Source organism: Pygocentrus nattereri, chromosome 6 (genome assembly GCF_015220715.1).
Source record: "Pygocentrus nattereri isolate fPygNat1 chromosome 6, fPygNat1.pri, whole genome shotgun sequence".
In the NCBI taxonomy this organism is placed as follows: Eukaryota; Metazoa; Chordata; class Actinopteri; order Characiformes; family Serrasalmidae; genus Pygocentrus; species Pygocentrus nattereri.
Window position 1 is genome coordinate 10,174,208 of NC_051216.1, and position 13,066 is coordinate 10,187,273.

The 13,066-nt window shown below is 40.9% G+C and overlaps 1 protein-coding gene across 4 annotated transcripts in view; it reads right to left on the bottom strand.

Moving 5' to 3' along the window:
- LOC108433052 (receptor tyrosine-protein kinase erbB-4) overlaps positions 1-13,066 on the bottom strand; it is a 629,333-nt gene that overhangs the window by 147,852 nt on the left and 468,415 nt on the right. For all 4 annotated transcript variants that reach the window (XM_017707323.2, XM_037539223.1, XM_037539222.1 and 1 more), the window contains exons 12-13: positions 11,281-11,480; positions 2,741-2,873 (exon numbers count right to left, since the gene is read on the bottom strand). In XM_017707323.2, coding sequence (XP_017562812.1) covers positions 2,741-2,873; positions 11,281-11,480 — 333 coding nt within the window. The remainder of the gene's footprint in view (positions 1-2,740; positions 2,874-11,280; positions 11,481-13,066) is intronic.

Here is a 13,066-nt window from a genome sequence, read left to right on the forward strand (position 1 = left end):
ATGGTGGCTTGTGGCAAATGTTTTAGTTCAGAACAGCAGCTAAGATAGATGTTTGTTTTATGGCTGGTGTACTGTCTGTTTTCTTTATTAGCTTTATAAGCTTTACACTCATTATCAGCTTAACTTTAACTATGTCTTCTGCCCAGTTTACTTCCACAGTTTAACAATAAGCTTAGGAACCACATCTGTCGCTCTCACTCTCGTATAGGAGTGGGTGCCGTTTCTTTTGACCCAATGGGTTCTTCTGTTTTCGGCCTAGGCAGGGAGTTAGGGAAGACTATGTATTTTGGTTCTGAGTTCTGCGTGTGGTCTTCCATTTCTTTTCAGCTTCAGGAATGAAATCAATAAGGTGATCTAGAGATAATCATGACAGCAACACACCTTTTTCAGGAACACCTTCCATTTCTTAGCCCACCTTTCATGCTGCTTAGAACAGCTGTGACTGGCTGAGAGGCGAGTCAATCATTGTTTTGCAAATGACCAATTGCAACCACATCTAAGTGTGTTTTGATTGACATTGTCTCGTGTATGGTCATCTGAGTGTATGGTCATCTGAGTGTATGTTCATCTGAGTGTGCTTTCCAGCATGCCTCCCTATATGGGTAGTAAATCCAAGTCTGAATGGGAAAACCACACAAATCTGGCCCACTCTCAGCCCGGCATCATTCAGGGACATTTCTCACCGGCGGCTCGGCCTCAAGCAGGATCTGTGTCCAAGCCTGCTGCTTCATACACACAATGTAATTTATTTCTGAGCCGTGCCAAACACACATTCCATTATTGCCACCGGCTCTCCGAATACAGATGGTACACCGCTGTGAGGCTTTTGTTGTTTGTCCTAAAAAGATTGTCAGAGAGACGAGAGTCCATTTCAGATCCCCTGAGGTTGGGACAAACTCCAACCTCAGCAAGACATATACTTCAGGTCAATATGAATATACATATCCACAGGCAAGTCTCATTCAGATGATCTCACAGCAGACAGATAGACCAGCAGGACACTTTATGGCTGAGACATTCATACACACATTCTAAAACATGAGACTGGGAAACTGCATCTGTAGCAGTGGACGATGTAAGAAAAAAGAGATGATTAAAGAAGAGAAGAAAAGAGAAGAAGGAATTATTAAAGAAGAGAAAAAAGAGAAAAGCAAAGAAGAAATGAAGAGAAGAGAAGAAACAACGATTAAAGAAGAGAAGAGAAACTAAAGAAAGAGGAGAAGAGGAGAAATCATTAAAGAGAAGAAGAAATGAAAAATGAGAGAAGAGAAAGAAAGAAGAGATGAGAAGAGAAGAAGAAATGATTAGAGGAGAAGAAGAGCGAATGGAAGAGAAGAAGAAATTATTATAGAAGAGAAGAGGAAATGAGTAGAGAAGGGAAGATTAAATGACAGAAAAGAGGAGAAGAGAGAGACATGATTAAGAGAAGAGAAAGAGAAGAAATGAGAAAGAGACATGATTAAGAGAAGAGAAGAGAAAGAGACATGCTTATGAGAAGAGATGAGAAAGAGACATGATTAGGAGAAGAGAAGAGACATGATTAAGAGAAGAGAAGACAAGAGAAGAGAAAGAGACATGCTTACGAGAAGAGATGAGAAAGAGACATGATTAGGAGAAGAGAAGAGACATGATTAAGAGAAGAGAAGAGAAGAAAAAGAGACATGATTAAGAGAAGAGAAGACCTGATTAAGAGAAGAGAAAAAGACATGATTAAGAAAAGAGAAGAGAGACATGATTAAGAGAAGAGAAGACAAGAGAAGAGAAAGAGACATGATTAAGAGAAGAAAAGAGAAACAGACATGATTAAGAGAAGAGAAGACCTGATTAAGAGAAGAGAAAAAGACATGATTAAGAAAAGAGAAGAGAAGAGAGACATGATTAAGAGAAGAGAAGACAAGAGAAGAGAAAGAGACATGATTAAGAGAAGAGAAGAGAAACAGACATGATTAAGAGAAGAGAAGACCTGATTAAGAGAAGAGAAAAAGACATGATTAAGAAAAGAGAAGAGAAGAGAGACATGATTAAGAGAAGAGAAGACAAGAGAAGAGAAAGAGACATGATTAAGAGAAGAGAAGAGAAACAGACATGATTAAGAGAAGAGAAGACCTGATTAAGAGAAGAGAAAAAGACATGATTAAAGAAGAGAAGAGAAAGAGACATGATTAAGAAAAGAGAAGAGAAGAGAAATAGACATGATTAAGAGAAGAGAAGAGAAAGAGACATGATTAAGAGAAGAGAAGAGAAAGAGACATGATTAAGAGAAGAGAAGACCTGATTAAGAGAAGAGAAAAAGACATGATTAAAGAAGAGAAGAGAAGAGAAAGAGACATGATTAAGAGAAGACCTGATTAAGAGAAGAGAAAAAGACATGATTAAAGAAGAGAAGAGAAGAGAAAGAGACATGATTAAGAGAAGACCTGATTAAGAGAAGAGAAAAAGACATGATTAAAGAAGAGAAGAGAAGAGAAAGAGACATGATTAAGAGAAGACCTGATTAAGAGAAGAGAAAAAGACATGATTAAAGAAGAGAAGAGAAGAGAAAGAGACATGATTAAGAGAAGAGGAAATTATAATAGTAAAGAAGAGAAGATTAAAATGACAGAAAAGAAGCCTTAAAGAAGAAAAGACAGAAGAAGAGAAGAGGAAATTATTAGAGAAGAGAAGATTAAACGACAGAAGAGAAAAGGAAGACATGATGAAAGAAGACAAGAGAAGACAAGAGAAGAGCAGAGCAGCTCACCCATGGTGAAGGTTGCAGGACTCCACGCAGGTGCGTCCTCTACTGAAGAACCTACATGACAGGCACTGATCCGGCCCCGGACCCCAGCACCCGGCGTCTGAACACAGCGGGTCACAGATCATCCTCTCCAAGACTAAAACATAATAAAACAGACCAAATACATTTTACCCAGGAGAATTACACAGCAGAAACACTCTGTTACCCACAGCTAGCGATGCTGATGCGCTGCTGCTGTGATTAGTAACAGGATCACTGATTGGCCACCTTGTGAAAAACGGGCTGCCTTAAAATTTTACGTTAATTGAGTTTCGAATAGTATTAACGAGAATCTGTGTTTAATGTCCTATCAACTTATTATTTGAAGTTCAAATAACTTAAAATTTGAAGGCAGTCTGAACCCTAACTTAAACAACAACGGTTACACAATGCAACACCAAACTAAAGAGAAACTCCAATGGAGAAAGGGTGGAAAAGAACTCCAAACTGAACTAAAGCTACTGTAAACCATAGAGGTGGAGACGTCAAAGTCCAGCGCTGCTCTTCTTACATGCAGTCTGTGAGTTTGCGTTCTTTGATGGGATCATGAACTCAGAGGCCTTTTGAATGCAAACCTGCAGACGTCTGCAAAGAACTGCTCAAACAACAATCTTTATTTTACCCCACGTCCCAACCATTTAGCCCTTACCCCTCTGTTTTGCACGTTCACGTCTAAGGGTAGGGTGTCCTGATTCTTGTGGAGATAGATGGGTAGGGCGAAGTTTTAGGGCTACAAGTCTCTTTCAAACTGAGGTTTTTCAGCGGCACAGCAAAAACGGCTGCGCAAGTGACCAAAGAAACCGACTTAGGTGAGAATTTTCTCAGTTAAAAATGATGATAACCACTGTATTATCATATCTTCATGTCGTTTCAATGTATTATGGTCCTTCACTTGATAAAAAAACATTAAAAATCGCTACTAGTATGCTGATACTGTGGTAGATATCTAGCTAAATTTCCTGTTCCACCTTAAATGCTGTAGCAGAATGCAACTGCTGCTCCGTTTAAGGTGGAACGGGAACATTTGACCAAGAACCTAGCGAATAGCTGGCTTAAGCGTCGTATCACTGAAGCATGAGGGTCGGGCGATAATAAATACCCCCCCACCCCCCCTTCAAAGGCATATGATTCCCTAAATGTATCTAAAGCCCAGCAGTGAGGAGCTGAACTTTACCCTCCTCTGCTGTCACTGCAGACGGACAGGGTCGCCTACAGAGCAGCGCTAGTAGCTGTTAATGAAGTAGTGCTCTTTTTTATTTGATTGTCCCCCCATTTTGTAGGGAAGATTGCAACTACTACCACGTGTAACTCAGTCCCAAGGGGCAACACACGAAAACAAGGAGTAGGGGTAAGGGGTAATAATAAATAGGATCAGGCCTTAACATGGTCTGCCTCAAATAAATGCCACTTGGTTTGACATTTTGTTTCCCAACACAATGAACTTAATACATATTTAAGTAAGGCGCAAATGTTCAAGTACCTAATAAAAGGTAACAGGTTTCTGCAGCTCTGCAACTATTCATACTGAAAGCAGATTGAATGTGAACACCTGAATGTGACTCACTGGCAGCTTTTTTTGTTAACAGAGTTCTCTCGCGCTTTCCAGAAACCTTTTCATTCACTACTCACACTTTCTCTAAAAAGGAAGTTTTCCAAAGCAGGTGGAGAAGTAATTTGTTATCCCGTCTGGAGGTTCTGGCAGGAATCAGATGTAAATGTAGGATCTTTTGTCATAATTTGAGTTGTACAGTTCATCTGGGTTGGCGTATCCAACCCAATACTGTCATGCATATTTTACTGTAATGGAGAGCTGATAAGGTCTGATGTGTTTGAATGAGAAATGCTGATGTGAGGACGTGTGTGTACGGTATTTGGGTATATGTGATTGAGAAAGGACAGGCTGGTCCAGACAGAGACCCCACTGAGAAGCAGAATACAGCAGCAGCTGCGAGAGCGTGTTAAAATACTGCTGACGCTTCAGAGACAACTCAAACGTGCGTACGCCAGACCATGAAGACACCTGCGCAACTCTCCTACGATGAACCCGAGTAGCTGCTGGAATGAGAAAATAATGACTTCAGGGCTGTTGGACTGTTTCAGTTGAAAAGTTTGTAACAGTGAGCGGATTTTCTGCGTTTGATTGATCAACTGAGCACCTGAATTAGTCAGAGTAACGTCCACGTCCCTCAGCTCAGTGGCATTTTAAGAGACGACGTTTTCCTCACCGCCCGCGGCCACGTTTCTGAAACATTAATGGTCAGCGGGGGGAGATTTGCTCCAACATGTCAACGCTTCACCTCAGCAGCAGTACCATAAAGCCAGGCCTCTACTACATCACTTTAAGCACAATTCTCATCCCGAATTTGTCCCTTCTGACACATTTTCGCAACCTGAAGCAGTTGTCCAGTTTGGGAGCCCTATTAATGGTGGATGAGCTGGATGTGTGATTGAGGTCTGACATGATTGGAGACCTCCTGATATTTTTTTGGATGTGGTATGACGTGGTCAGATGGCACACTGCAAAAAATACTATCTTGTGAAGTGAAATGATCATTCGATCTAATATTTCCAGTTTGAGACGGGTATGCATTTATTATTATAAGATCATCTCGCTTATTACCAGGGTTTTAGATCATTTATTAAGTATTTATTATGTAAAATGATCTCACTATACTGGCAGGTAATTTTGTTAGTTTCAAGCACATTTCTTAGAACAAGCACAATTATCTTCCTATATCATAAGATAATTTTACTTGATGAAATTACTTAAAACACTTTAATGTCTAGAAATAAGGAAAATAAGCTTAAATTAAGTTTATGGCAATCTCAACAGGAGAAATGTAAGATTTCCTGACTATATTTAAGATGATTTTACTTGACAAGATGCCAATTTTTTGCAGGCAACAGAAAACAAGGCAAGTTGATGTTACACCGCAAAAAATGATTTCCTTTTCACACTGACAAAGATTAATAAATGAATAATAAAGTTAAAGGGTCAAAAGGTCAAATACCCTAAACTTAACACATACTCCTGATCTTTAACTCCTAATGGCCAACTAAAAAAAGTGTTTATCGCTATTTAATCTGCCATTTAATTCTGCATTAATCATCATTCCTGAGTGCTGCCGTTGTTGTTCTATTTCGACATGGAAAGAGTGCAAACAAATGCTAAAGTAAAAAACAAATATATTATTTTTATTGCTAACCATTTTATCTCTCAGTGGGCTGGAGGTTAAGAAACCAGCCTTGCTACAAGAAGGTCACTGGTTTGATCTCTTGAGTCTACAGCATTTGAAAGTGCCCTTGAGCAAGACACCTAACCCCCAACTGCTCCCCAGGAGCTGGAGATAGGGCTGCCTACCACTTGGGGCAAGTGTGCTCACCAGTGTGTATGTGATGTTTCACTGCACAACTGGGTTAAATGCGGAGGTGAAATTTCCCCATTGTGGGACTAATAAGGGTCAATTGATCAATGAAGGACTAATCAGAATCAGAATCAGAATCCTTTATTGATCCCAGAGGGAAATTACAGTTGTTACAGCTGCAACCAGCTTTATGTAAAAGAATAAACACTAATAATTTAAAACAAAGATAATGAAGTATTTAGTTACTCTTCATTAACTAATGTACTAAGAGTGCTTTGAAAGTATAAACCATTATTTATTCTGGTCTACAAATGACTCTAATGACATTATTTTTCAGCCCTTTATCTAAAGTGATGTCAGTGTCCTGTTCCCTGTCCTCTCCTGTCTCCTTACCCTGCCTTACCATAAGTGTTCCCATCCGCATGTAGTTTACCCTGCTTTCCCAGGTGGTTTCTATTTTCTTTGGTACAAATAACTCGTTTCTTTTTGTCTGGACTCATTTGCTTCTTATTTTGTTTCTAGCGTTTATTGTTGATTAATAAAAGCGATCAACTCACAACTACATTCTGAAAGGTGGTCTGGTCTTCTGCCATGAAGAAAGTCAACAAGACAGGACGGATAACAGTGTTTATTGAACTTGTTGATTAATTATATCTTTTATTCTAGTGTACAGAAGTTTGCAACAGCAGCAACTATTTGTTTGTTTTTTGTTTTTTTTTACCTTTTTTCTAGTCAACATTTCTGATTGGCTCAATGTTGCTTAATTATAAAGTAATATAAAACATACACATACATTAACACAAGTGGGCTGTAACTTTATAAACTAATAATGATTCAATTCCTGGTTAGTTTATGATTTGGTAATTATGAGGTAGAAGTTTTGAAGTAATAGCTTATTTGTCTCAGCTTATTTGAATAACCCTGAACACCTGATTAGTTAGTAAGGAAGGAAGAGCTAACAGATATCTGATCAACAACAGGAAAGGAAGCCTCGTCTGTTTTATATACTTTGCTGAAAACATGGTAGCACACAGAGAGCTCCAGTTCTACATGCTAAACTTGAAATCACATTACTGTGCACGTGAAGTGACACCTGGTCTGGGCCTGGTACCAGGCTCTTTGGGTTCACAGGATTAAATGGTAGTTCACGACCTAACTTTCACTCTAACCTTAACCTGTTAAATGGACAGGGCCCACACTTCTAACTTAAGAATAGTTTACATTGAAGTCCCTGTAGATTCAAAATGATAAACCTTAATAAGCAATAAGCCTGAGATTTTAAGCAGTTAACCCTAACATCAGTTTAAGCCCAACCTCAGCTTAACACCAACCTTAGTTGTAATTCTAACCCATCCTTACCAATTAATTTTTTAAAGCTAAACTATGTAAGCTGTTGGGATTTGGAGACCTCTCTGGTGGAAATATGTAATTACACGCAACATGTAAGAGAACATTTTGTAATGTGGGTTCTGCTTCGGACTAGAAGTCTGCACAGAAGCTTTTAGTGTTGCATGCAGGAGTGAGTAGGAAACCAACGCACTGCAGGCGGGAGCAGACCGAAGCATGTATGAAGAGAAATTCTGCAAATTAATGAACAGCCTAAATAAAGTATTACAATTACTAAATCACATATAAACAATATAAAATGATAACAGTAAAACAGTTCAAATTTTTTAATTCTAAAGAGTTGCGAAGCAGCCGATCATGTGAACAACACATAAAATCTCATAACTTACAGCTTCAGTCCGACGGTCCAGTAAAGCACCAAAAATTGCCCCGTGGTTTAATTCCTGCTTTGTGTTTACTGGGAATAACTGGTGTTTGGTGAAATTACTCACAGTGAGCCTGATGACCACAACTACTGTCTTATTTCAGCTGAGAATAATGTATTTGTGAATAGACTATGTCAGATATTGGATGTCAGGACAAAGCATTTCGGTTGCGGGTGGGAGCGGGACAAATAATTCCAATCTCTGTGGGACCGGGATGAAAACTTGCATTGACCTTTACTTCAGACCCCTTCCCCGAGCGGAGGAATCTTTTGATTGTGAGAGAGTTAAAAGTGAGTTTAAGAAGAACTCAATAAAAGACTGGTCAAGGCCGTGTCTTCCAAGGATGTAAGTGAATTATCGACTATTGTCATCAAATCTTCATCCGTGTAATGCTTACATTTGAGACCTAAACATCGAGCTGAACCTTCTTTTTCAGCCCGTATGTGTGACATTAAGGAGTAAACATGTTCCAAAACACTCCTGTGTTTGTTTGTTTTTTTGCTCCTTCTTTTGCTACTTCTTTCAACTTTAACCAAAAACTGTACGATATCTACAAATTAGGTGTGACTGATATCTGTGAGCAAAAGAAGGTAAACTAAAGGAAGCCCACTGAAGGTGGCATGTATGAAAAGCCTCGGATCAGAGACTCAAGAGTGGCTATGTTTGTTTCCTGTGCTGACTCGATTTTGAGAGCTAACCAGGGCTGCTGAAATCAGAAGATGGGCTTTGGTCGAGGAACTGGTTCAGCAATACCGTAAGGCAGAGGGATCAAAAACATCATGGTAACATCAAAGTTTGGACTCTTTGGGCTGTGCTGACGCCAAAAGTCAAGCCAGGTCAGTCTCCAAGGAGACGGAGAGGTGCCGGATGGATCCCAGCAGGCGCTGCTGACACACGCTAACGATCACTGTTGCATCATAAGATGCCGCAGGATGAAAAGAAAAAGATTAGCAGAAGTGGAAAGAAAAGAAAAAGTGGGGATAAACATCTTTCAGGGCTGAGAATAGTGAGAAACGTGGAGGAGGGCCTGCATGTGTATGTGTGTGCTAACTCTCATTGGTGATTATAGCCTCCACCACCCGAGAAAACTTCTGAAATGTCAAAATACTGTTGCAGGTGTTCCCTGCAATTAATTTCACTCAATAGTTCACGGACTGACTCGACATTTGAGGCAGGTGGGTAATTGGATTGTTGGTGATGAAATAAACGAGTGGGCTTTGTTAGCTTGGGGCCACTTTTCACTTCTTTAAATCAGAGAACCTCACCAAAGCTTGCATCATGTCCACGTGTCCTGGGTTCCCTTAGCAATTTTGAAGGACAGAAGGATCAACCACAAAGCTTTCACTGGTCTATCACTGCTGAAAACCCGTTGCACAAACAGTCTTGGTATGAATTTAATATCCCATCCATCCTGTCTCCTGAGCTAACCTGTGGATCTGCTGGATCTCCCTTCATCACAATCTGCAACAAAGTTTAAATCTGACAGCCAAAGCTATTGACCCCACTGGGGTTGGGGGCACCGATGTCCGACTTCCACTTAGGGCTACAACCAACACTTCATTCTGTAATTGATTCATCAATAGACTGCAGTTCAGTAGTGTTACATTTTTACTTGTTTTAAGTACTTCTGTATAGAGAAAGTGTCTTATTTTATTGAATGATAATTTATGGTGTTTAAAAAAAAAAAAAAAATTATTAATTATTACTAAATAAAGCCGGAGTCAAGTACAATGATCTGCCAATGTAATCAGACACTTTGACTTTGAGTTACTTAAAACAAGCAAAAAAGTCTAGAAATAAGTTAAATAATCTTATAATATTCTTACAACAATCAATTATGAATTTCCAGTTCTGGGAGGCTCTGGATAGTTTGGGCTTTTCCTGCGCAAACTCACCTAACCGGTTTCAAACTCTGGCCTTTGAGAACCGACTACACTGCATGTTTTAGTCTCTTTTCTGCTCTAAAACTCCCACTACGCATCACAAATGACCTGTTAAATAGCAAATACACTGGGAAACAAACCCAAAACACACAGGAAAGGGGGACTTCAGGACCAGGGCTGAAGTTACATTAACAGTTCAATTCCAGGCAAGGTGGATTAAAGATCCGGAACATTTCCAGCCTAGAGTCCTCCCCTCTCTTTCTGTGATCCATGTTCTGCACAGCTGGACGATCTCTTTGAGGCAGGGTGACTCTCTGCAATCGTCTGGCCTTCTCAGCCACCTCCCGGACCTTCCAGCTGTGAAGGAAGTGGCACTCTTTGGGCCCCTGCTAGGCTCAGTGAGGAGCAGTGATCTGGATAAAAAGGGGGCAAGGAGCCGCCTGCCCCCTCCCGTGTCTGTCCTCGCTGACCGCTGGCTCAGGAGAAATCACACACATGCCTCAGGACCACAGCGGGGGAGTAAGGACGAGGAGAAGCGTGTGGGTGTAAACCCCTGTTCAGAAGTTTGGAATCAGTAGCTGTAATAATAATAAGGCTTGAAATAATACGATTTTACGTTTTTTTGGATGTTATATTCAACACCACGTATTCTGGGAACAGCAAGTTATTAAATGTGAAATACACCCAAAATCAAAATTTTGTAGGTTTGATCATCTCAAGAATGAGTCATAACGTATTTTATAATGACTTTATTCTCAATGCTGTATGCTTTTCCAATTACAGCTTTGTTAATCATTCTGCACAAATATAAATTCTTATTTTATTTTCAAATTCTTACAAATCATTTGAAACCTATGGAGTTTTTGAGTACAGGCATCAGATTGTGTTATAAATGCATCTGTAACAAAAATGGTTTTAGATTGTGATTTTATTTTTTGAATGCTGATTTCAAACTTTTGAATGATTGTGTGTGTGTGTGTGTGTGTGTGTGTGTGTGTGAGACTGTTAGTACATTTTTCAGAGTCTTAGATTATTTAGAGGCCTACTTGAAATGTATATTTAAATGACTGACATTTGTTTTTAAGACACATATTAATAATTTTGCTGATACTGTATGCAAGAGTTTCAATGCCCAAGTCAGATTATGTTTCATTGAATTTGTTAAGAGGAAATAAGTTGATGTCCTCTAGAGAGAACATACAATTTCTATTTATTTACTGAGTTGCACTGGAAAAAAATAAAATAAAATAAAAGTAAAATAAAAGATTTGTGCTGTAACTTTTACAGGGGTCACATATTATGTTTTCCCAATATATCGAATTCAACATTAATTGTGCATTAAACTGCGAACTAGTGGGTGTTGACTTATTTAGACTTCGAAAATCAGCAAAACATGTTGATGGACAAGGGTGCTTTCAATAAGCAGGTGTCCCCAGTGTTTCAGCACAGTGCTGCACATGAATGTTAGTAAAACGTGCACTCACTGCACTCTTTTGGGTCTCGGTTGTTGCGGATCAGGGCTTTCTGGGTGGGGATGCGGAACAGGCTGGTCCAGTTGATGGTGTTGTAGTAGCACAGCTGGCTGTTGTTGGTGACGTAGACATTACCGGCGCTGATCTCGCGCAGCGACTGCAGCTGCAGAGATGAGATCCACTGCTGCTTCAGCACCAGCAGAGAGATCCCACTGTGGGGGGAGGGAGGGACAGAGAGAGAGAGAGAGAGAGAGAGAGAGAGGGAGAGAGAGAGAGAGAGAGAGAGAGGGGGGGGGGTAGAGAGAGAGAGAGAGGAGGGGAAGAGAGAGAGAGAGAGAGAGAGAGAGAGAGAGAGGGGGGGGGGGGAGATAGAGAGATAGAGAGAGAGGGGGGGGGGAGAGAGAGAGAGAGAGAGAGAGAGCGCGCGCGAGCGAGAGAGAGAGAGAGAGAGAGAGAGAGATAGAGAAAGAGAGAGAGAGAGAGAAAGAGAAGAGCAAATTAAGAACCTTCATATAGTTGTTAATCTTAATCACGACACTACGGAGCCCTGCTGGTGACATATCAATAAAAGGCGTGAGAACGAGATAATTAAGTTGTGGCCACAACTTAGTAAGGCATGAAAATGAGATTATGCCTTACTAAGCCGTGGCCATGCATCAGTCTGGAATGGCTCATTCTAGCTCTTGCTCCTCTGTGGCTCCACACCTGCAGCTCATTATTTCCCCTACATACACTGATCAGCCATAACATCCTGACCCCCTCCTTGTTTCTATGGTCATTGTCCATCTTATCAGCTCCACTTACTGTATAGCTGCTCTTTGTAGTTCTACAGTTACAGACTGTAGTCCATCTGTTTCTCTGATACTCTGTTACCCTGTTCTTCAGTGGTCAGGACCCCCATGGACCCTCACAGAGCAGGTACTATTTGGGTGGTGGATCATTCTCAGCACTGCAGGAACACTGACGTGGTGTAGTGTGTTAGTGTGTGTTGTGCTGGTGCGAGTGGATCAGACACAGCAGTGCTGCTGGAGTTTTTAAACACTGTGTCCACTCACTGTCCACTCTATTAGACACTCCTACCTCGTCAGTCCACCCTGTAGATGTAAATTCAGAGACGACAGCTCATCTGCTGCTGCACGGTTTGTGTTGGTCGTCCTCTAGTCCTTCATCAGTGGTCACAGGACGCTGTTGGCTGGATATTTCTGGTTGGTGGACTATTCTCAGTCCAGCAGCACTGCTGTGTCTGATTCACTCAGACCAGCGCAACACACACTAATACACCACCACCACCACATGAGTGTCACTGAGAATGATCCGCCACCCAAATAGTACCTGCTCTGTGGTGGTCATGTGGGGGTCCTGACCACTGAAGAACAGGGTAACAAAGTATCAGAGAAACAGATGGACTACAGTCTCTAACTGTATCGCACCTATAGAGTAAGTGGAGCTGATAAAATGCACATAATTACTGATCATCCCAGTCCTACATTAAAGCAGTCGGAATCATTTCCGATTCATGCTGTTCACCCTCCGTCCTGATTTAAGCCGGAATTCTCCTCGGCCAGCGCCGCGCGCTGTTTTAAGATCAATTTTTATAAACTGTTGACACTGAAGCAGATTTTAATCCCAGGCAGGCGAGATGAAGAGCACATCAAAGCAGCTTTCAAACAGCTTTCCTCTCCACTAACACACAGCATCACCCGCTCGTCCACTCGCCTCCCTCGCTTCCCCCTCTCCTTCGCTCCTTCATTCTCCACTCCCCTCGTCTCTCTCACCTTCTTTCCTTACCTCCCACCAT